The 25,821-nt window shown below is 37.3% G+C and overlaps 1 protein-coding gene across 6 annotated transcripts in view; it reads left to right on the forward strand.

Moving 5' to 3' along the window:
• TRPS1 (transcriptional repressor GATA binding 1) overlaps window positions 1-25,821 on the forward strand; it is a 212,057-nt gene that overhangs the window by 179,690 nt on the left and 6,546 nt on the right. For all 6 annotated transcript variants that reach the window (XM_071421698.1, XM_071421702.1, XM_071421703.1 and 3 more), the window contains one exon: window positions 20,852-20,974. In XM_071421698.1, coding sequence (XP_071277799.1) covers window positions 20,852-20,974 — 123 coding nt within the window. The remainder of the gene's footprint in view (window positions 1-20,851; window positions 20,975-25,821) is intronic.

Raw genomic sequence — 25,821 nt, forward strand, 5'->3', positions numbered from 1 at the left:
AGTAAATATTAGCCTTCAGGGTATTTTTCAGTCATGCTGAATGGACTGCTAGTTTTCCCAAAATGCAAAGTGCAGAAAGTCCGTTTCACTGGGGTTTTTTTTGTTTTGTTTTGTTTTGTTGTTTTTTGGGGGGTTTTATTGTTTTGGGTTTTTTTTTGCTGTAGAGATTGTATTACAACTGTACAAAAAAAAAAAAATAACATCACAAAGAGGATTGTGTTTGAGGAGCTGGGGAGGAAAGAGGCCAGTAAATGTGTAATGTCCAGTTCTTAAATAAGTGATATTGCAAGTGTTAAATTTCTGTTATGAAAATTATAAAACAGTATTTTTATTTTATTAATGGCACTGTGAACATTAAAATACGACAAGTAACTAAAAAATGGCACCTTTTACCAGGAGGTTGTAGTAGAAAAACATATAAAATTGTTAGATGTTAGACAAAAAGATATTTATAGAGAAATAGAGAAAATGAAAACAAAGTACCATGTATGTAAACTCCATACATAATGTAATGTGGGACTAAAACAACAGTGAAAAAGAAATGGACATTTCTTGTGAAGGATTTCAATGCCTTCCCATTATACAGTTTAATGTTTTGATAGTCAGTGGAGTTTAATATTACAATATTTCTAGTGCCCCTGTGAACTATTTGTGGATACTTTTTATGAGCTAATTTTAAATGAATATGAGCAATGGGATGAAGCTTTTTCATTTTAACATGATTTGTAAAAACAAAAAAGCTTCCTGCGATAACGTGGGTATGCTGAAAGCAGTACTGTACCGACACAGTCAAACTTCACAGAACTCAAGTGATTTTTTTTTTTCAGTCACTGTGGCAAGGCTGTTCTAAAAGTCTGTATCAATAATAGTGAAGTACTGCAATGTTTTGATCTCTTTGATATTCTCGAGAATGATTTTTCTTTTTTTATTGTCCTCATTTTAAGAGATGATGGAGCAATGAATAGAACAATAATTTATTGAGTATTCACACACTGTATGTATACTTTCATTATACATTTATAGAAGACCTATTGTTTAGTATTTTCTGCTGCAGGCTATTCTTGTAAAAGAATAGTCTAGAATAGACTCACTCAGTGCATGTGTTGTCCATTTGCCTGTCAGCAATAGTTTTGACATTAAAAACAGGGAGTTTGAGTGACTGCTGGTCTGTCTTAAGGTATGGTAATGAGGCTAATTAGGAGAGATGAGAGCTGAACTGGATATGTGAAGGCAATTATCCGTGAAACTTTTGTCATGCTTTATCTTTATCAGATCTCTCTTTCTCTATTTTTGGCATTTGCCAGTGACACGCAGAATGAAATACTTGAAGTGATAGATATTTTAGAAAAGCAAAGTAAAGAAAGAAGGCAGAAGGAAATTTATATGAGGACATGTCATTATAAAACTGTACAACTCATCATGGATATTGTAGATCAGCAGGAAAAGACCTTGCCTGTTTTATTCTTGTCACTTGCATTTACATGAAGTAAAATCAATTGCTTTTTGTGATAGTGGGCTTACTAGACAACATCATCTCCCCTGTTCAGTGCACATTGTTTTGTTTGTTCTTTTTATGTTATTACTAACTCCAGCAAACATGTTATTAAGCATACTTGAAAGAAAAACATGCAAAGAGCATGAAAAGAGAATAAAAGTGCATTTGATAGTAATTTTTTTTTTAAAGCTGAAATTTTCTCATTTCTGTTTTCTGGAGGCTAGTGTGATTTACTTTCAGACTTTTTCTTACAATCTAGTACAAACTGATTTTAAGAGAAGCACTGAATAGAGCAAATGAAAACCATGTGTCACAAGTCTTGATGAATCAATGCATATAATCCTCAAAGAAAGAAGGTGATAAATGAAACTTGTACATTAATGAGACCATAACCAGGCTCAATTACTAGGCCTTTTTGAAGAGCCATAGTAACTTCACACATCTTTTTATGTTAGAGAGAAAAAATTACATCCTCTGAGCTGTCTACACACTCCTGCTTCTTGCACTATGTCAAAAGACAGTGTGCCTCTAATCCATTTTTAAAGAGACCATCATGTTTTAGAAAAGCCTATCTATATAAGACACACTCAATGAGTTTTTAAAGGAAAAAAAATTAATTGTAATTTAGATCATTTTACTTGGACATTTTATGTGGGTCTACCTGAGTGCCTATAAAGGAATATTACAGACTTCAAGTCAAATTTGTCTTAGAAGTCCTCTCTTCTGAACTTGGTAAAAGTCTGGCAAGGAGTATAATGAAAAGATGTGTAATAGAGATTAACATTTTACTGCCCTAATATTTTTCCATTAAGCAGCAGTTCTATTTCTCAGATTTTGTTTTGTAGTACATATGTTAAAAGCTTTGAATTTGGTGCTACCAACAACATTACACATGTCCAGAATGCCAGCACAAAATACTAGAGGTTTAAAACAATAATCCTAAATCTTACATGAAGGACTGAATTGTATTTTGTGTCTTTAATTTAATTGGCTTTCAGTAATAATAAGGAAAGTGGCTTGGTCTCAAAACCATGGTCTGCTTGCTGCTGTGAGATCTCCATGTTCTGTAAAGCACAGCAACTGATTGCTGCTATCAGTTGTCACTTCCTTCTCTTTCCCCTGCGTTGTTCATGCACACATATAAACACCCAAAACCACCCCATTCTTTCTACACTGCAAAGACTGTAACAGGAGGTTCTTTTTACAGATTATAATTTGTAGCCATTAGTTTCTTTAATATCTTCTACTGAGCTTTAATAAAAAGGTTACTGTTACCTCTATGAGTTCAGAGAACTCCTGTTTCCACTGGCTTTTATGTGATGGAGAAAGACGAAAAACCTTAGCCCACAGTCCACAGGAATAATAGTGTTATTGCTAATGTTAATGGTGACTATGATAATTATTATTATTGATAATAATAATAGCAAACAAAAGGAACCACAAAACTAAAAGACTCAAACCTAAACTGATTTGGCAGTTTTCTATGGAGCAGGAATAAGAGAGTGATCATAGAAATGCCACTTTAGGAATCTGCAAAAGCAGTGCTAGGGACAAAGGATCCCTTTCTCACTCTAGAGTTCAAATTTGGTAGTCACAGTTAGAAGAATCTGGAATACAGATTTGTGCAAGGGGGAAAACTGAAAACAATCTTTAATCTGTTACCTATGAGCTTGGCTAAACAGACTCCTCATATGCAATCCTACTCCCTTCAGTTCTTCAGCTCCTCTATTGACAGTCAGTTGTATTTTGCGTGGCTGGTCTTCAGTATAAATTTACAAAGAGAACAAATGTGCCGGTCTCCAAGTGTCACTAGGAAGAGTATGCAAAATCTTGAGATACAGTACCACAACTAAATAATCTATAGAAGTAATTTATATAGTTGCAGAGGCTAACCATTTTTTTTAATAGTGTCTGGATGTCTTTACCATATTTTCATAAGCAGCTGACAGTGGTGGTATATAAACACTTTAAACGTTTTATTATAGTACTGAGGCAACAGGTTACCTATGGTGCTTGCACCCAATAGGTTACTAATGAAGTGTCATTTCCCTGCCTTATTTGGTTTGTGTTGCAACCTTAATTATATTTCAATTTTAGAATAAGCTCTCAAAGTAGTGTACAGGGATTTGGCCACACGACTTGCATTAACATTAATCAAAATCGCGTGTCTGAATTCCCACCATACTCCAAAGGTACCCTGGGATTGTTGGTGGGGATTGTGTGCAGGAGGTGCACGTGCAATAGGTTTTACCACTGGTTTCCTCTTATTCTGAGTTGAAATCCTATTCTTCATACCTGAAATAAGAGGTGGCAGGGAATACTGAAGCCCAGTGTTCACAGGCTGTGTCTGTGAGGTCAGTGACAATTCATGTTTCCTCACTTTATTCCACATGAAGCAGTTTTACTGAGAGGCTGAGGTGGCAACTGTAACACAGAGAATCAGTCATGTGTTTTAGGGAGCTGCAGGATTTTGAGCCTGAGATTGCAAAGCTGTTCAGTAAAATACAGCTTCTTCATCTCTGTCATCATCCTCTGTGCCAACCAAGGCTTTCTGAAAAATGGTGATTTATTTTTATCAGTGATGTTCATGTTCTTAGAGTTTTGCATTTTTCCGTGTTTTTCTGTTTCTGGTTACAAAGCAAAGTGTCAAATATTACCCCTAAGAGGGGAGGTGTTGCAGCAGTTGTTGCAGTCCCAGTGGAGGCAGTGGCTGGAGTTCAGTGAGGCAGCCTGCTCAGAGGTCCTCCTGACTAACTGGAGTAGGCTCCATAGATTAGATTTGTTTTGGTGTAGTTGGCCATGGATTGAAAAGGGTTGGTGGTTTTTTTTCATGCAGGTATTGTGTATGCTTCGGTCACTGGTGGTCACCCACTTATAGACATTATCATGGGTTTAATTCCAGAATTTCTCACAGAACCAAAATAAAATTATATTTTCTGGTCCTCTTTAATACTCAAATGAAGTTTCCTCATGAAAAATAAATTCTAAAAGGACTGTGTGTATTGCTCCAGTACCAAACTTAAGAGAGTTTCTGTCTGAGAATTGGGGTCAGTAAAACAAAACTATTTACAAGTTTATCATGGTTATAAGCTGTATTTTTACAGCTATGTCTTCTACTGGCTTCTTTGGAGCATCTTTAAGAGAAGGAAAAAATAAAATATGACCTTCCATGTCTAAACTAATCCATGCATGGCATCAGAAGAAACCTCTAGGAGAAAAAAGGAGAAAAACTCTGAAGTTTCTTTGAATATCCTATCTTGGAGTTATGGGTGCTGACTGATTAAAAAACAGGAAAAAGATGTTAAGATGTTTAATTTACTGGATTTGAAAGCAGTTACCTCATAAAATAACAGCTTTCCATAATGCTTTTCCATTAATCCATATATGTAATGCAAATAAATGAATAAGAAGTTTCATATCCTGCACTGTTTACAGTGATTCCACCACAACAAGACAGTTTCTATCTGTAGTGATGACTCATTGATTTGATGTAGCACCCCTATACTTGTTTAAAAAAATTCAGTTACGTCCTTTTTGCTGCCTGAGGCTCTAACATTTAATAAAAACAGAACCTCAGGTATTTTCCTGATTTTTGTCTTAGGTTCAATCTTGGATGGATGTGCTTGTGGATGTGCTTAACTTTACACAGGTGAACAGGCTCATGAAAATAAATTAGATTTCTCCGATGCTTGAAATGCATTGCAACTTTTTTTTTTTTTTTTGTATGAGCAAAGCTTTTCTGTGCTGTTATAAAATTCATTTTTACACTTTATCACATTCAGATTTACTTTGCTATGGATTCTGTTTTAAACTACCACTTCTAGAAATACAGTGTTTCCACTGTTACATCAGCTAGAAAAAGAGAAAATACATATTTGTGACTTGTATGGCTCCAATGAAAGTGCTAAAAAGAGTTGCCTTAATCCTAGAATCCAGCTAAAACCCATTAAAATCATTAATGAACAAGCCAAGAGATACTGTGTAATGAAACAGTTAAAGCAGCACTTGTTTCCTGGCAATGATAGAAAGAATTTTTCGTTTTTGAAAACTGTTTCAAAATAATCTTTCAATGTATAGTCCTTTTCAGTTTGGGACTGTCTGCATCATAAGAGATCTTTTCACCCCCTTTTCAAAGCCATATGAAGCTTGAAATGAAAGATAATTAAAAGAAATCTTGAGTAAACTGTTTTGTGGAGATAGAAGTTTGATGGTTGAATATATAAAAAATTGTAACCAGATGTTGTGCAGAAGCCATAGTAGTTTAAAGATCATGAGCTTTTTCTTTTTTCTTTTTTTTTTTGCATGAAGCAAAAATATTCTAATTGAAGTTGTCAGCAGGAGTGAGACTAATATGCCTGTATTTGATTAAATAATAGTTTATTTAACATGCAGTGTGGCCCAAAATTGGCTGAGACTAAAATAAAGAAACTTCTTACTATAATTTTTTCTATTTAAATAGTGTGAAAAGTAAACCTAGTTAATGTTAACATCTTTGCTTGATATTCCCAGCTATTATATTATTTTTCCATTTCTGTGGATTATTGGAATGCTTTGCTATCCATTGCACACACATTTTCTTCCTATTCTCTTATTAACTAGTTGGTTGATGAAAGAAACGGTAAAAGAAAGATGTGCAATAAAGTCTGGAATGCACTAGTTGATCAGTCTTAGTACTAAAATCTGTTAGATCTAAGACCATAACTCAAGCTCCTTTAACATTCCCTCTTGCAAGTGTGTACTTTGCACAGAATCTCCAGCAGACACATTAAGAGATATCCATGCATTAAAAGGGTTGTGTGTATTAAAAACACCAGAATACTGAACTATGAGCAGTAGATTTCCTGGCAGTTATTTACTCTATTCAGGATAGCAGTGTTTAATGGATAAACTCAGAAGAGTAGTGGCTGGGAGTCTTTACTAGGTGAGTGCTAGATTTCTTATTGCTTTACTAATAAACATAGTGATGTCTTCTGGAATTACACGTTGAGCTTTTTTGTCTCATGTTTTTGGTACTACTTTGCTGCTTAAATAACTGTGCAATCCTACGTGGTGCTGTGATAAACAAGGGGATCCCCATCTTGCCTTCAGTGAGTGACCATTGTTAAAAATGGAGGAATTTCATTCTCACTCTGCTCTCTGTAGCTGTTTGGCCTTTTGTGTAAGAACGGGCTGTGTGACTCATGATCCACAGACTGCACTGGATTCAAAAATGAGCCATAAAGTCATGAGTAGCTTGGCTTATTGATGGCATGTGTGTGTGTGTGCAAATACATCCCACGGGAACACTTCAAAATGAGGGCTGGGATTAGGCATTTTTAAGGCTGACACATCTTTAAAATAGCTCGTTCCAGTTGTTGTGTTGCCCAAAGTATGGTTTCCCAGTGTTACTTTTTTCCCTGCCACGGGAGCAGTACCTTTTCAGAGCCCTCACAGGACCCTCTGGTCCCAGCAACTGATGGTACAGTCCTGCCCAGCTGCTTTCTGCTCCTTCCCCTCTGTTCCTGAGACTGCACCCAGTTCTTTGGGCAGCACTGATCTCTCTCCTGCTCCTACAACCTGCCAGTAAATAGCAGACAAGACCAAATTTGTAGGGAGATTACAACATTCTGTAGGAAACTTGTATTCCATTACGAGGCCATTAATCAACTGAAACCTAGGAGAAATCCCAGCCCTGGCTGTGCAGGCAGTCTGTGCCTCAGGACTGTCATTCCCGAAATGGAACATTGTGCAGGTCATCTTCCATGTCTGCCATGTCTGCCATAGTCTACCATGTCTGCTCTGGTTTTGCCACACGTGCCAGGGCTCCAAAGGTAGATGGCAAGGCTGTAGTAAAATCAGCCAAGAATTATCCTTACCATAGCAAAAAGCAAACTCAATGCAGTCAGTTTTTAATCTTTCTTTTTTCTTCTTCTGTGTTGAAAACAGACTGGAAGCAAGTCAGGGCTATGTAGATTTTCTGCTGTCTTCTGTTTTCCTTGTACTTTATGCGATAGGTAAACTGCATATGAAGTAGGAGAGGATTTGTCCTTGATTTGGCAATGGAAGAATCAGTTGCAAAGCACTGATTTGTTGAATGTTGTGGCTAAGTTGCTTAGCTTTGCACTGCTTATAGTAACTTCTGGAAGCTGTTCCCTCATTAACTCAGACTGTTATTAATAAAGGAAACAGGGCCTGGTATTTATATGCTAGGAATTATTTCTGGGAGGTATAACTCATTGGTAATTGCACCCTGATTTTGGAAAGATCTTTCCATATAAAAATCCATACATGTCACATCCACTTACATGTGTGGGCACTATTTAAAAGAGCTGTACTCTCTCTGTATCGTGCTCAGATTTACAGCCTGCTTGAGAGGGTGCAGGATGCTGGTCTTAGGTAGCATTGGCAGCCATCTCAAAATCTCCTCAAAGGATCCTGAGGTTGTTACTGCATGAATCATTCAGTGTTCTCCACACCTTCCTCATCTTCCTGCTGATTTTACTATCAGGGTTTCACTGCCATGAAGTTTCCAGTCATGTCCATTTCCATACGACCAGCCACTAAGGTGTGAAATCCTAGTGCATGACACAGAACCAAAAAATGTTTCCTATAAAATATATGTAGGAAATAAAGGCCCTTCTCTTTTCAGTTCCTGAAAGGGCTTTTGGCAAAGATGCTGATGAAATGGTAGGTTATTTTTTTTCTAGTAGAAAAAAGGCATGCCATTATAAATGTGCTCTCCTTTCTGGTGTACGTATTTTTCCTTCTCACTTCTAAAGATTCCAGTAGGTGATAAAGATAAAGAAAGGGAATGAAAACAATTTGACATTCACTGTTAAATAAAACCTGTATTAAATTGAAAAGTGAATTCTTAAGAATGTCAGAGTTTTTGTTCTGTCAAGTAAGACAGAAATGGCTTTGAATACTTTTCACAAGTAGCAGCTATGATTTCATACAGCATGTCTAAATTTAAAGGTTTCTTTTTATTTCAGATTTGTATATGTGGGCCTTCTGCAGGCTGGCTTCAAAATCAGATGAATTCTGATACTGGCAGGTGGAAGGTAAAAAGGAAACTGTTCCCTGATGTTTTCTATCTAAAGTCAGATAAATGGAGTAGTAGAAGGGGACCAGTCAGTCCTTCTTTGAGTCCGTGTCCAAGACGTGCGCGAGCGCATGAACACGTACCGGCAGCGCTGTGGTTTCTGCCTCACAGCTACACATGGATCAGCCACAGCCGCTTGGGAGCAGGGCTGCAGAGCTGTTATGCTGATGCCACTTCAGAAAGGAAGGAGAAGGCTTGTTTTACAAGGCATTTCTGCACAGTCAGCTTCATTTAAGAAGACTCCAAAGGATGTGAAAAATAAGGTAGCTGTGGGCTGGCAGGACAGTTTTCGCCATGCCTCTCCTTCAGGCGGTGCCTGATTTCTTGAAAGCCATTTTTCAGTCCTTCACAGCTCTGAACCAACGCCTGAGTATGTGACAGGGTGGGTACATTTTGTCCTCGGCACGCAGAACTCCGGATGGAAAACCCTGCTAAGTTATGTGCTTCTCTCTTACTGCTCTTGTCAGGCTTGTGCCATTTCAGAGAATGACTGCCCCCAGCAGTAAGCTGTCCCTTATCACTTGCATTAGAAACAATTCCTTTGGTGAAATGCAGTCTGATTCCGACAATACAGATTTTGGAGCTGGTGTCTTAAGCAATTTAAGAGCCACTTTCTTAACAGTAAGAGAAAAATTAGACTAGGGCTGCTGGAAGTACTGCTGTGCAGTAATAACAGTATTCTCTCTGGGCAGATGTGAATGAGCAGAGAAAGAAGAGAAGGCATACCAGTTTCTAAGGCTGCAAAGGCAGAAGAGCCCCAAATCCTTCATGAATGTTCCTAAGATAAATATTGTTTGGTATTTGTTATTTGTTTGGTTTGGATTTTATTTTTATTATTTCCTAAATATAGGAAATAATAAAAAATATTTCCTAAATATAGGAAATAAATATTTCCTAAATGTAGAAAATAAAGGGTTGATTCTCCTAAAGGAAGAAAAGAAGAGATTAAGGCTGTTTGGTTAATGAGGTTAAGCTTGATTAACAGGGGATTCAGAGTATTCCTTATGACTTCACTTTTTTCTTGTGCTTTTACATGCCTCTACTGCCTCTAGTATTGCATCCGGAAATATTTATTTTTCTGGGTTTTTCTTTCTTTTTTTTTTTTCTTTAACTCTGTGTTGTATCTCAGATTTTAAAGTCTCTAGTCATTGTGCTGTGGCTCTGTCTTGAATTCCATGAAATGTTTCCTGTCAAACTAGGATACCATATGCCCATGTTGGCCTAAAATTCACAATGCATCATGTACCAGAAATAGAAGCTGGTAAAGATTCTTCAGAGATTGTGTTCACTTGTTCCAAAGACCTGGTTTGTTTATGGAAGGGATGCTTGCAGTACATAAACACTATTTAAGGAGAAATGTCTCTAAAATTTAGAACAGTTGTTCTCTTCTTCTCATCTTAATGGTATTTTTAAAGAAAGCTATATAACATCGTATGTTGAGTCTCATTTACAAGTAGGCATTAGGATCTTGATAGGAAAGAGCAAGCAGTGAAATATTTTTGTAAAAACTACTTTAGATACTTTACAATGTTCATTGTAAACATTCTGAAATTATTTACAGTGGAATTTGAAAGTAGGTTTCTCCATTTTTAATAGCTGTGCAGTTTGTAATCTATAAAATTTTGTCTGGTCTATTGTAATTAATACTTTAATAGCCTTGAAATTTAAAATATTTTCTGTTACGATGCAAATGAATAGCATTCAAGGCTAAAATGGATAGAAATTATTAGAATAGAAGAGTTCTATTCTGTTCTAAGTAATCTAGAGCCTCTCACTGAAGAAAGCTTCACAGAATAGTTGGGGCTGGGAGGCAGCTCTGGAGGTAAATCTAATCCAATGCCACTGCCCAGAGGAACATCAAGCCAGCACATGGTGCTAAGTTCTGTGTCCTGTCAGTTTGGAGTTTCTCCAAGGATAGACACTCCACAGCCTCCCAGGGCAACCTGCTCTTGTGTTCAACAACCCTTACAGTAACAAAGATTTTCCATTATGTTCACGTGAAATTTCCTGTATTTCAGTTTGTGCCTTTGCCTCTTGTCCTCTCACGGAGCACCACTGAGAAGAGCTCTGTCCTTTCCTTCCCCCCTTATCAGGTACATACTGATAAGATCCCTCTGAGCCTTCTCCTTTAGGTTGCACAGTCACAGCTCTCAGGCTCTCCTTGTATGATAGTAGACTGTGTCTTTTAATCATCTTTGTGGCCCTTGACTGGACTCTCTGACACATCCAGATATTTCTTGTACGGGGAGCCCAGAACTGGACACAGTGCTCCAGCTGTGGCCTCACCAGGGCTGAGCAGAATGAAGGATACCTTGACCTGCTGGCACTGCTTTGCCCAGGGCAACCTGGGAGGCTCTAGGCAATATGAAATGGGTTAGCTTCTAAAAAATACAGAGGTGGTAGTGGGGTTTTTTTCCCTCCTCTTTTCTCTATCAGGAGTTGCTTCCTTAGGTAGGTGTTGGAGTTGATCACATCTCTAGTCCCTTCTTACTTCCTAAAGCTATCAGAAAGGAAGCCATCAAGTGCTTTTGCTGAAACTGTGATCACAGGATGGAATAAGATGATTATGTTAGAACTAACCACTTAGACACAGACTCTGCATATTGTCTTTTTATCTGGAAGTGTTTGAATGGATTGGATTAGATGAAAATGTCCATTATAAAAAGGCCACTAATTTTCAATATTTACCACACCGTGGTGTCTGGGATACCACAGTTTCTCCCTAAGCTCACAATAGGAAATAACTATGGTAATTGTGTGGTATGGGTTGGCAAATGTTGATTTTTCTAAATGGAAATCATTCTTGCAACAGCACGTAACAAGATCTGCAATAAGACTGCAGTCCTAAGTGTATTAAAAATAAAAGGTGGACATAGTCTGCTTTGTATCCTACACTAGGAACAGCTTTCTCACAGGGACTGCATGAGACTCAAATTATGGTTATTACAGTTCCTGAACAAGTATAAGTATGTGAGCTATAGCTGCCCATGTGAAACATTTTCTCGTTACATTTTTTCTTTAAATTAAATTAATGGTCCTAAGGGGAATTTTTTTAAAGTACAAGTAACAGGTAAATTTTACCTCACTGATTTTCACCAAGGAGTAGACACCTAATTGACATTTCCTCCCTGAGTCTAGAAGACCTCTATGAAAACTTCAGATCCTAATTTTGTAACTTTGAATTAAAAGTTATTCTTACAGTTTAGTTTCCAGACTTAGGGTGCAAATTTGGAAGGATGTATGTGATCAAAAGTCAGTGGGACTGAGGCTTCTAAGACTCTTAATGGCTTTTGAAATTTTTACCCCTGAGGAGCCTTTCCCCTGCTGATTTTGGCAGCCCTCAGCCAAAATCTACAAATGAGAGTTCCTCTTCTCAGATGCTGGCTTTCTGAGCTATTTTCTGTATAAATAGAGATCACGTGGGCTTTAATAAGGTCAGGGAATGTTTTTTAAATGTCTGTGATTTTTTTTTCCCCTCAAAACTTAATTTTGCCCATCTGATTTCTGTGGAAGTGGGAACAGATGCCAGAAGCTGAGAACTCCAGCAGCTTTGTGCTCACGCTTGCAGCAGAGCACTTGTGGGAATGGGACCCTCAATTACTATCACATGTAGAGCTCCATACTGGCTCGTAGCTGAGATCTGCAAAAGCAGTCTGCTGCTTCTGCCATGTCGGAGCCAGGGTGTTAGAGGAAATACGGACGGAGCTCTGCTCCAGTTTTGTCTGTTCATTTAATGAGTAAGATTACTTCATGAAAGAAGGGGTACATGGAGTGCCTTCTTGAACATAAATCCTTTGGTATTGGTGACTAAATTTAAGCACCTAATACCATGCTTAGGCACCGTCATAAATGACTCTTTATCTCAGAAAGTCAGTTAGTTTATAGGAAAGTCTGACTATTGATTTAGATTCCCCATTTGAGACAGCAAAGGTTTGGTAGTTTTGCTTTGTGCCAAGAAGTAAAAGGGTCTGAGGAATTTCCAATTTTCTTGATGTCACTTTCAGCATGCTTAGTTCTGAGGATACTACTTTTAGCCAGTTTCTGATCAGAAGAGTAGCCTAATTTTGTACATTTTAGACCATTTTACATTATGTTTCTAATTTGAAACTAAAATGGAGGAGACTCATAACAACTTAGTTTTGTTTTCTGAGAAAAGCTGATTTTGTTTGGAAGCACATGGTGTTTGGGAAGGAGCAGTGGTCGCTCTATGCAGGCACTGAGGTTTCAAGCAGCCGTTCAGCGTCAGAGCTGCTGCATGAATCTGTTGCAGCTAAGTGCAAGCAGAGAAAGGTTCTGGGGCCAGGATCACAGTTCCCAGGCTCCCTCTGTCCTGCTTAGGTACACTAATATGTCTACTTAACCATTTTTTGCAGGTAATGTTGCTATTATTCCTAAATTAGACTTCTTTTTTAATCTTATTTTTGAATTCTGCACATAAATACTGTTTTAAAATTGCCTGAGTGGTCAAGCTGATTTAGAAAAGTGTGAAGTTGTTTATCCAGCAACTTGGGAATTTTTACAGCAGTACTTAAAAAGGATTGATAAAACCTGTTGCAAGACTCCATAACTCCATAATTCCTGTGAAGATGCTGAGAGATGCTGCCGGCATCTTTTTACTGTGTTAGATAAACTGTGAAAAGATAACAGGACTCAAATTTAGGCAGACTTTAATTTAAAGAGTGGCGAGCGCACCTCAACAAAGATAATGCGTTACCTTGAGCTGATGTAGAGAACGAAAGGAGAAAAATGGTGCCTACATGGAGGGGAAACAAAGACAATCAGGGCTTTCTTCTTGAGCAGCTGCAGCCAGTTCCACTAATGGAAGTGCAAGAGCAGAAACTGGCAGCACAAGGTATGCGTTCGTTTTTACAGATGGCAATGCAGACAAGTTGGTAATTGAGAAGGAAGTGGTGTACGTGAGCTGTTTGACGGGGGACAGCCCATTACAGTACTTTCCTGTGTAATTGACTCGGTGAATTATTGGAGGCAGAATTCCTATTCCTCTTGAATAGGTTTCAGTTGCTGCAAAGTGACATCATTCTTGTGCGGGAAATGCAGGTTTTCAGGTTGCTTTTTTGCTGTTTGCTATTGGTCTTAATAAAACCTTAAAAATAAAACTTTGGTTTGCCTCCATGGAAATCTTTGTCACGCTGCTTACATTTAGCGGCAAAATACAGCAGAAGTGAGCCTATACCATAGTGTGCTGGCTGCTTTGAGGCACTGGAAGAGATTTAATGGCAGTCACCTTGTGCAAATTGAAGGCTAAGACCATAAAAATACATTATATCCAGTAAAAGACATTTGAAGGCAACTGCTTTATAAAAAATCATACTTTGTGTAAAATAATTAAATAAATATTTAGCTCTTTGTAAACCAGACTGACATATAGCTAATCAGAAAATATTTCTCATTGTTCATTGCAAATGCCTCATATAATAAATAAGTGGTATAAATATATAAATGATAATACACATTTAAAAAATATGTGTAACTATTTAGTCTTTGTATATGTATTTGGCCTGTCAGAAGATCACGTGCATTTTTAACACACTGTGTTTACAAATTAACTACCACTAACTGTGACAAGGAAATCTTGCCAGCAGAAAAAGTTTTATTATTTCATGTTTCTGCCACTGCAGATCTTGAGGGGGAAACTATGAATTTGCCTTCTATAACTGTCTGGATTGACAAGGAAATATGATTTTAACTATCTGATTTTCACTGATAAATGCTCAAGTGAATGAAAAATTAGTCATTGTGAAGTGTAAAAGTCATTGTAAAGTGTACTGTGAATATTTAAGCAATCCTATAGTGCATGTGGCTATCAACAGAAGATGAAAGCAATGGTAAATTCCTGCCTGCGGAGCTCAGGCTCTGGCTCAAGGTGGTGTCCAAAGCCACGTCCCTTCCTGCACAGTGGCAAGGGCTGGGTCAGCTGTAACTTGAGGGAGGATGTAAAGGTGAGGAGGTGACAGTGGTGAAGAGTCCCAGCAAGTGATTTACTGGCTTCTTTTCATAGCTCAGTTTTTCTTAATTTAGTAATTTATTTTGACCCGTCATTGTTTTGCTTCGGTACAAATCATCCTAAACTAGTATCTTACTTAACTTCCTAAACTAGTATCTTACTTACTTGCTCAACACAACACAAAAAGCTTGTAGTTTGCTGTCTGGTTTTTGGGGTGGAGTTGGGGATTTTTTTTTTGAGTAGTGAATGCTGCTGTCTCTAAGGTAGCTTTACAAAATACAGCTTCAAATGCTGGGACAAAAACTACTCATCTTCATTTTTGTTGCTGTTAAAAAAATAATTGCAGTTTACATGAACATTTAAATATTTACTCTCCCTAAGGGATCAGGGGTAGGATTCTGAAAGGCTGCACTAGCAGTAATGTTTAATTTACTCTCTGAGTTTTTTTGTCTCTCTAAAACCCCCTTGATTCTTCTCATTAAAAGTTTATGATATAGCATATATCATAAAAAGATGCTGTCACGATACAGCATTAAAAATTCCTCTAACTTTCTATATGAATTGAGTGTGTAATTTTGACTTTACTTTTTGGCATTTTTACTTTCTTTTTACCTTGTCTTTCCTAATGTCTTTCTTATGTCTCTTTCAAATACAGCTGTTTAATGCAATTGTTCTTGAAAATGTCTTAGATAAAGAGTTTGGATTTGGCACATTAAATTGATGTAGAGGCATCTGTTAACTCATACTTAAGGTTGAAAATAACTTCTGCTTTAATACTCTGCTTTTTGTGTTTTGATTTTTCACTTCTGGGACAAAAATTTGCCATGTCTGGTGTATTCCTAAAAGGTGTTGAGGTTATAAGGGAAGGAAGCCTCAAGGAGTTTCTTTTTAATTTAAACATAGTTACAGCAAAAGCAACTAATTTTTTAAAATGTGAAACTTCACAGAAACATAGTTGTGTCTGTTTTCACAGTAGAGAGAGAAAGCAGTTTTGATTAAAAACATTCAGAAAGGTCTGAGTGCCTTTGCAACCAAAAGAAATGAGGTCTGAAGGATGCCTTTCGCATCCTAATCAGAAGAAAGTAGTGCTTTCTCCAATATCCAGATGCTGTCCTGCTGCCCAGGTTTTAAACTTTAATCTAAACCTCACCAAAACTCAAGATAATCAAATACCTGCTTATATAAGGAGAACAAAGCAGGAATGACATAGCGGGTGTGGAACAAGAAACTCTTTCAAAATCACAGCAGTGCAAACACAACAAAGATAGATGCAACCATGAGTGCACTATGCTGTTTTTCTGTACTGTGTGGTAGCAGCCCAATGAGACCAGCTGCTTACAATTGTTGGTCTCCACAGCAAGTCACCTGGCTCATACTGAGCATGAGTGCAGCTTTCCTGCAGCTCTCCCTTTGGACCTCCCGTGTTGCAGGAGAGCATCCAGAGCCGGCGTTTTGCCTTTTTTCAGTGAGGCATATATGGTCGTATTCCCCAACTTCATCGTTGGAAGTAGGTCAGCCACATGCTTATTCCTGGGCAACACTTGTGATTTCACTGTACCTCATGTTCTGGAGCCATGATTAACAGTGTGCTCTGTTTCTGGCACATTAGAGAGGCCAGAGATGGTAAAAAATCCACTCAGTCCTCATCATATCATCGTTTCATGTTGGGAAAGTGGAAGCAATCAGCAATAAGACAAGTTTTGTTGTGTCCAAAACAAAGAGGGTGATGTAAGAAAAATCCTTGGCTGCTGCTTGTGGAGCCTATTTGAGTTTCTAAAAGCATCTTCTGGCAGAAATTTTGAAAACAGGATGTATTTGGCACTAGCAGAGTGTCAGGCACCATTGCTTAGTCTAGCTAGCTAAAAAGTCACAGTTCCTGAGCACCGTTTTTGGCTGTGCTCTTGCAGGATATATTTTGCTACATGAACTTCTACTGAAAAATACCCTGAAAGTTCAGTATATTATGAAATATTTTTGTGTAATGTGGAGTATAAGTAGTCTTCTGCATGGCTGCAAAGTTTGGAATCGTGTGAACTGTAGAGTCAATCCTTTAAATCGAAAGCAGCTTTTATGAAAAGCCTGGCAAGACACCTGAGTGAATCACTTGTTATCATACTCTCTGCTGTTTATTGCTTAGCAGAAAGGACTACTAATAATTGCCTTGTTTCAGTGATGTGTGGGTAACTAGTGAAAATCATCTAAGGAGTTAAAAAAAAATTAGGCACTGGGGCTTGACGCTGTATGTACCAAGTTTCAGACTTGTTCAATTTGAAATGGTCAAGATATGAAACCATAAAAAATGTGAGTAAATACTCTGCATATCAAGGGTTGTTATGCAATTACATGCTTTCATCATGGTTCTTACCAAGGGAAAACAGTCAATAGAGAGGTCTGTAAGACATATTCAGTGAATAATTACAAATTTTCATAACTTAGATACATAAAAATAATAATCCACTTGTTACTTTGCTACTGCTACACTAAAATGTGTGCATACTTTTATTTTCCCCAGAGCAAAGCCACTCTGACTGTAGATTTGTTAGAAAGTTATCTGAAAAACTTGAAATCTCCTCTCCGCCCACCCCCCAGTTTGGCCGATCTCCAAATTATAAACAGCTGAACTGATTTAAATAAAGTTTTCAGTACCAAGAAAGAAGAAAAAGAAAAAAAGTTACATCTGGGCTGACAAAAACATACGCCAAGTTTCAGCCTAATGTGATTTGAGACAACTGTGATATTAAACGCCCAGACCTCGGAACTGGAATGGAAATAGAGACAGGCTTTTCTCTGCACTGGCCCCTTCAGGATTTGAGATTGTAATGTAGTGGCTGTAAGGCCCCAGATGATTAAAGCTTGACTTAGTAGATACATATTTTAGTTATTTGGACCCTTTTGGCTCATTCTTCCAAGGATGTTCATGACATTTGCATTGATAACTGCAGACAGTGCTAGTGGCATTGATCACAGACTAAAATCTTTTTTCTGTGGCTCAGACTCTCTCATGACTAGTCATGTTGACCTACATTTACTATGCTGATTTAAGAAATTAACTGTGGTAGGATCACATTAGAATGGGAGCAAAAGTTCTCTAACATATTTCTTGAGAATGGTAGTGGTGGTGCTTAGCAGGGCACTTGAGCCCATGGCTGGGTTTCATGGGGGCTGTGGGCCATAGCTGCTGCACAGGCTTTGCTGGATTTGAGCTCAAGTGCCTATTTCTTTGCAAGACTACCCAGAAATGCAGCAATATTGAGCAATATTATTGACGAGTTGAAGTGATGAGTGTGCAAAGCCAAACAGACCCATGCAGAGGTACAGAATTGCTAATGAACGTTTAGCAAAAAAAAAATTAAATAATTTCTGCTGAATAATTAAATAATTTCAATGACTTATAAAACTTGATATATGAGAAGTAAAGACCTAGGTTTTTGTTGTTTTTCTTTTTAAGAAAATTATTTGTTTAAGATAATAGGTTTGCTACATTGTAGGCTTTTTAAAAAGCCCTCCAATTTTTTTTATTGCAGACATGAAAATTTCTGAGGTGTATTTTGACAGGCAGGTCCACTCTGTGGTTAGTAGCATCTGAGTCAAGAATCTTTAGTCCAATTCTGCCATAGTCCTGTTTTGTGGCAGGAAATCCATTCTAAAGCTGTGTGTCCCCACTATAAATAGCTGTTTTGTAACCAAAATGCTCAACGAAGTAGCAGCATTTAAGTTTTTCCAGAGGTGTTTCAATTGTTCATTTATTAGTATATATAAGCTATGTTGAAACACTTTAATACTGAAATAATCAGTGTTGATTATCCTGTAAGGTCCTTAAATAGTACAGAAATCAGAGAATGTAAAGTAAGATAAGGTGCAACACAGAACAGCACAAAAGAGGAATTTACAGACTCTGCATTAAATCTAGGGAAGGATGTTTAGCTGGACTACTTGAAATTTTAAGCAGATAAATATTTGTAAGTAGTGAATAAGCAGACGTATAGAATTTCAATACAAACAGCTACTGCTATGTATTTTGTAGGTTTTTGTCAGCTGTAGTCATTGCATGATTTCACTGCAACTAATACCCAGTTTGAATCAGATCTTTCTTTAGAAAAGAGAGAAAAAATGAGTTGCTTTTGACAATGTTCTATATATATACTATCTCCACTGCATTTAATGAAAATTTCTGTGTAACTTTACCTTCTGTCCCCCTTCAGGTGTGTAGAAATGCAGCATACAAACTAGACTGCTCTCTCTATATTTTAATAGTCTTCCATGTCTTTGTAAAGGGTATTTCCCAAACTCAGGGAGCACAAAGAGAAATAAAACAGTGGAAAGACTGACTCAGATTAAGACTCCACTTGGTTAATACACCACACTGTAAGAAACTGTAGACCAGCATACAAGAAGTAGGAATGAAAAGGAACAGTTCTGCAGTGGTAGCTGAATCCTGGCCATATAAAGTCATTCAATGTACTTGTAGATGAGTGCACCTTTCCGGGGCTTATATGCAGAACTAGTTAGATGTTTGCTGAAGGACATCAACTACTATCTAGTTCTCCCCCTAACTACACTGAGAAAAATGTCATATACTACTGCATCTGATTTAAGAGGCAAAATAGGGGATGATGTACGGGCGTGAGAGAGGGATTATCTTGATGACAATCTTGATTTTATTGTATCACTTTAAAGTACCACAACCTGCTCTACAAATGAAATTGTGTTCTTGGTTTAAAAGGGCAATTGTTAGCCTGACTTTGTGCTCACTAAAAACATTTCCCCAATCTTGTTAAATTATTGCACTCATTTCAGATTTTTATGGCTGTGCAGCTTACCAGCCCTCGTTTCTTTACGTTTCATTCATTTTCCTTGTATTGATGATTAATGGAGGATGTCGAACGTTAGAGTGAGCAGGCATCAGCAAATGCAAGATCATAATTAGTTTAGCTGACGAGGGCCTCTGATAGCACTTGCATCTGGATGGAAAAATTACCCTATAGGGAACTGGCTGCTCACCAGGTCTTTTTAGTGATACATTGTGAAACACCCGATGAATCAAATGCCCTTTCAATGCCAAGAAAGTGTTCCAGTCTTGAAGCCAAAATTATGTCTGCAGAAAGCTTTCCATTTGAAATGTATCAGAGTACAATTATAACCATTGTATTTCTTTGGCATGAGCACCAGTCTTCTTCAGTATGAACTAAAGTTAAATAAATTACTTAAATTTTATGAAACCCTGAAATTTTTACTTATAGTGTTAGTAATTCTTAATTTATAATAAAATTAGTTTTCACCCAGACTATTTTCCCTGTACTCACTCATTCGTATCTTAGTTGGTGAAGGTTTCTTACTGATCATTTTTTCCCTTTGCAAAAAGAGAACAGAGTTAAAATTTGTATTTTCTTTTCAGCAAAAGAATTCCATTTCCTGCTTATTAGTATTTGGGGCCACAAACACAGCCTGACTTTTGTTTAAATGAGAAGTTTAATGGAATCATTACTCCATAGAAAAAATTTAATGAGCAATACTCATAAACATGCCTACTTTTAAATATTCCTGGATCATTATGAAAGCTGATGAATGCACAGCTCAGTCTGGTTAAAATCAATTTGTATTTAGGGAAGCTTTACTGTGCCCTTCTTCGCCTGACTAAAATAAAATAAATAAATAAATCTATCTGTTGATGAGACAGTGTTTTCTGGGACTTTGTTTGAAGTTCAGAAGAGGTCTCATTCAAGAATATTGTACTTTTATTTGTTCATATGGGCTGTAGGAATATATGGTAGCTTGTACTGATTTCAGAAATAAGTGGAAAATACAGTATCATGTATGCAAATATAATCTGTTAAAGGAATTAGTATGAGATAGGTACAAACTGTAATTAATTGTTAGGTGGTGTTTCAGAATTCTTGTTACCAATCACACTTTTAAATAAAGCTGGCTAAAAAGAAATAACCTGTTGTGAAACCAGGAGAGTTTGCAGAATGTTCTGTCAGCTTCCAAGGTTTTTTTTTTTTTTTCAGAATTTGCTGTTTAGAAACCATCATTAAATGCACAAAACCTGAAGTTCAAAAAGTTAAAGTTGTTATTCTGAAAAGGCTTTGGTGTTTCACACACCTCATCCATCACTCTGGGGTTAATTATAATGAAAATCAGTGGTGCCTATTAAGCACAATTGAACCTGACCTCATTATGGGCAGTGTGGTTTTATACTGTCATTGTTGCCAGTCTAGAGACAAAACTCCTGTGTTGATTTGTCCTAACTCCACAGCTCATGTGACTCACCTCTGACCTGTTTTTTTTCCCTTTTTCTTGCCTGTTTCAGAGACGTAGAGGCTCGGGTGTTTTCTGTGCCAATTGCCTGACCACAAAGACCTCTCTCTGGCGGAAGAATGCAAATGGTGGATATGTATGCAACGCGTGTGGCCTCTACCAGAAGCTCCACTCGGTAGGAAGAACTTACTGGTTTGTTCAGTAGGAAAAAGAGCTGCACAGCTAAGCTGGGCAGCTGTGGTCTTGCCTGGTTGTGTGATTAGTACCACTCCCTGGCCTGCAGTTAATTTCCTAACAGGGTTTTGCAGAATGGTCACTTTGGGATCAGTTGTAATTCATTATGAAACAGCCTGGGATGCTGTGAGTAGATGTGTTTGAGATCACCAGTGATGCATTTAATTATTTTGATACAAAATAAGGAGAAAATTATTTCTTTTCTGGGAATTGCTTTTCAAGGCATATTGTGATGAAAGCTCTCTAAATTCTACAGTCCTAGAAAAACCAAAATTATTGAAATTAGACATCACATCTATATTAAAATATCTCTTGAAACAGTTTTTGTATACTTTGACATCTCTTACCTCCTTTATTCTAGATAGTAAATTTCCCAGAGATATGGGGAGGTGGGACTTTGTGTTCTTTTTTCCACTACAGTTCTTAAAGTCTGCTGGAAGATAAATGTCTGGACAAGGAAGCTATTCACTTGAAGGCACTCATCACTTGGTGAGGGGAAGATTCACCATCCCTCAGGATCAGTCAGGGAATAAATAATAATCATGGTCTATCTATATTGCTTTTCATCTTATTGACACTTGACTTGATCCTGAAAGATGTTGAATACTCTGGTCCAGGTCCAGGAAAGCCATGCTGAAGTGTTTCCTTGGATCAGTGCCAAAATGCCTGGAATCTTTTAGGTTAAGACCCACTGGTTAAATATTATCCTTGCTGTCTTTAATAGGCACACATAGGTGAGTCAGGTGACTAATTAATTAATTTTTACAGCATTCCTATGAAATTAAAAAGTGTTACTATTATTCAGAAATGGAAACTGAGGTAGTCTTTGGGAGTTTGCCAGGGCAATGTATCAGATCAGGCTTAGAGCCTAACTCAGAAATAAACTCAGTGGTGACTGAGTGTACATTTTTTAAAATGTTTTGCAGAAATTAAATTTGAAAGGTACACTTCTCAATGGTCTTGTCTACTGCCCATACAATAATCCTGTTTACACAACATCCTGCCAAACCAGCCCACTAACTAGAACAACATAAAAATTACAATTTTCAAAAGCAGCATGACCATCACCAGTCTGAAGAGTTGGCTCTGTTTGCCATATGTGTCATTCTGGGGTCACTCATTGTTTTTAAGGCCCAGAATAGCCCAGTCAGGCCAGTAATATCTAAGAAGATGAACTAATGCATGGTCTTGACCAGCATCTTGGCTGGGTCTTGCTCCAGGTATCATCTTCCTGTAAACCTCTCAAAGTTGTAGATAGAATATCTAATTTAAGGAAATTGATCAGTGGTGAACATCCACAAAGATTTTAAGAAGGACAGTTGTGCTTTTTTATTTGTCATTTGATTCTGGTTATTTGTTGAAATTCCATTTGCAGACTCTATTTTCCCTTTTTTAAGTATACTTTTCTCAGCTGTATCCTACCATGATTTTCAACATTTCTTTTTAAATAGATAAAAGCTACAAGAATCAGTTTCGAATTCAAGCACAACTTGGATCATCCTCATGAACTAGTAGGAATGAACTAGTGCACTTCCAGTATCATTTATTAAAAACACAGTGTCAAAGTTTGTTTTATGCATCTCAAAAGCAAGAAGCTGACACTATCTCTAAGTTCCACTGTTTAAGCATGGCAATAAGCTGCCATTCAGTGGACATTTGACATTAATATCTTCAGCTGAACTTTGACCTAACAAATGAAAAGAATTTAATTAAGCCTTACTCTGCTGTGGTATGATAGCAACTCCTTTATAAGTAGGAGTCTGAAATAATCCAACAAATCTCTCCTTTGAGACAACTTTTGAGACAGTCCCATGGAAAGGGATGCTCTTTAGATGGAAAGATGAAAGTTTCTTTTATCTGCCTGCCTGTCTGTTCAGGAAAAATTGCCGTATGTGTCATGTATTGGACATATGGTTTTGAATTAAAGGGTCCAGGATGATGCAGTTATTAGGGAAATGTCCAAAACTGTAAAAAATCAAGTGAATAGAATTTGCTTCTGTAAGACCCCTGTTCATCTAAATTGTACTACACTGGTGAGTAAAACTTACCTGTATTAATTTGCACATTTCTTAGCTCCCTTTTGATTGGATAATTACTACCTAGGACTACCATCCCCATTAATGCAAGCCTAAGGTCCTCTTTTCACTTTCATTTAATGAGAAGAAAAATCTCTGATCTATCAGATACTACTAGGTGATAGTGACTGACAGATGTTAACATGGTAGTGATTTCTGCTGCAAGTTGCATTTCTATTTCTATTATACCCTTGAATAACTTTTCAGTGTGTTTTCAAAGATGTTCCATCTATCTAAGGGGTAATTGACATTAAACTTGCCACATTTTTCACATTTCTCTCCTTTAACGCAATCAAATATGTTTTAAAAGTGTAATTATAATCCAAGAGTCTCTTATTAAAATAGTTTTAGTGAAAAAATGCATCTTACTGCAAACATATACAGAATAGTCACATTTACTGTCTCCCCAGAGACATGAAATTGACCATTATTATTGTGGTGCTGTCCTTCATTTTTAAACAGCTCAAATTTGGTCATGGAACACTACATTTTGTTCCATGGTGATTCCTTGACAACATCCTTAGACTAATTTAGTAAAGAATTGCAGCATATTCTAGGATTAGTCTAGAGGAGGCTCCACTTTCACATGGAATTTGAGAAATCTAATCACAATAATTTATTGAAGCATTTGTTGCATTTTTTCATTTTTTTCAGTTACTCATATTATTGGAGTGGGGAGATTGCCAGATGATACAGAGATGGCAGAATATTTGTGATCATCTTCAATATATTATGTCTAAAATATAATTAAGGATCTGACATAGACCATTTTAAAAGTAAAGTTCTGGTAATGTTTCCACTATATTCTAAATTTAATGCCCCACTGAAAATCAAGAAGTGACCCTAAAATTTTCTTTTTGCCTTGGTTGTAACCAAATACAAGATATTTTTATCTGTACCTTACTACTACAAATAAGGAAAATTAGTAGATTTACACCACTAAAGAGTACATTTTAATCATCTAAGGGGTGGTTTAATCAGATGAGCACAGTCATTGGCAAGCTGAAGAATTTTAAAGTTGAACCTACGATAACTTTGAATAGCTGGAGCTCCAAGTAAGTGTGTGAGGGTCCCTAATCTCAGGTAGGAAGATGTTTCTTTCAACATAATCAGGCTTCCTACCTGTAGCATGAAGAGTAAGGCTAAAAGTATTTCCAAAATATTGGAGAGTTGTCAGGAAGCCATATAAAAATGGTCTGTAGTGTTTAGCGTTTAATAAGAGCAGCAACATTGTAAGATCTCACACAGTATCTGAGTTACAATTGTCATAAAAACACAAGGAAATTATACAGACCTTATAATAAAAAGTACATGTCTATGCATATTAATTTGCTATTGATTGGTCAAACTATAATCTTTATCTGAATAGAATTTACATAAAAATTATTTTAAGTTTTTTAACATGATTTTGTCTCAACTTTGATCCGTGTGAAGAGGCTGGTTCAGGTGCTGTTTTTCTGCCAAGTTTAAATTTCTCTTAATAAAAATCTAAATCAAAGTGTGTATATACTTCTGATTCAGTATTTTAACAGAAAGTAAAATCTTAAAAAATAGCTGCACTGTCTAAAATGTAGTTAACCATTAGGAGTATGCCAACTGCAGGAAAATAAATAAGTGAAAGGAGAGGAATATGGCATCTGAAGAGAAAGACTAAATCTCTGCAAATAATAGAATGGGTGTTCTTCCAGCTCTGGATGTTTTCATATTAGCTTGAAGTTGTAAATATATTAAAAATTTAGTTACATTCAAGGTACAGATTACTTTGGATATTGACTGTAAGCCAAAATTAAATCTGCTTTTAAAAACAATGTTAAAATTTCCAAATAAACATATGAGTAGAATACTGGAGCAGGGTGGCACTTTTATGGCTTCCAACCAAAATGGGATTATGTGCCTTTTGGAAGAAAAATGTCAGCTCCCAACACACCAAACTGAATGACTTTTAGGTAGTTTTTGTTGCTTTACCATCTGCCCAGTAGAGAAACATACTGATGGTGCAGCACCATTTTTCACTCAGATACTAATGCTCTTCTCTTGGGGAGCCTTTAAAGGAAACCTAACTGCTGTTCTTCCTTGTACCTTTTTTTTTTTTCCACACAAAGATATTTTCACTTCTTCTCTAAAAAGGCCACTTAACTGTTGTGGGGTAGTAGCAAATGGAAACAGAAGTCCCCACTTGGTTCTTCCCTCTGCCTCTTTGTGATGGTTTTTTCTTTACAGAACCCTTTTGCCCCATGCCTTCTCTCCCTCATGACTTAGTAGCACATCAGTAACACTTAGAAAGCAATGCAGTTGGGGTGAAGGAGGGGGAGTTGATACCAAAGAAGAGGTAGACCTCTTGGTGCACAGTTTCCCTGGGCTTTCTTCTCCATCTTTCTTAGCCCCTTTCTGGCCACCATCTTTCCACTCAGCACACAGTGGACCTGCAGCCCTTTTGCTGTGTGACAGCAGTGGTGGTCAGCAAGCCCTGTGAGTGCTTGTGTTTTCTGTCCCTGTCAGAGCAGGGTGAGTATGAAGGTAAGTTCTTGTCACAGTGAGAGCTGTGCAAACCCCTGCCCGAGAGCAGCTCTGGTGGCACGGTGCACAGAGCAGCACCAGTGCACAGGGCCTTGCATCTCCTGCCTCACCCCCAGCTCTCAGCACCCACTTTCAACATGTCTCCCCCAGAATTTTTTAGGAGTAAGAGGTAATAAATGGTTTGAGAGCTTGGATA

The sequence above is a fragment of the Agelaius tricolor genome, unplaced genomic scaffold (genome assembly GCF_023055355.1).
Source record: "Agelaius tricolor isolate 1412-34295 unplaced genomic scaffold, bAgeTri1.0.p SCAF_2, whole genome shotgun sequence".
Taxonomy (NCBI): domain Eukaryota; kingdom Metazoa; phylum Chordata; class Aves; order Passeriformes; family Icteridae; genus Agelaius; species Agelaius tricolor.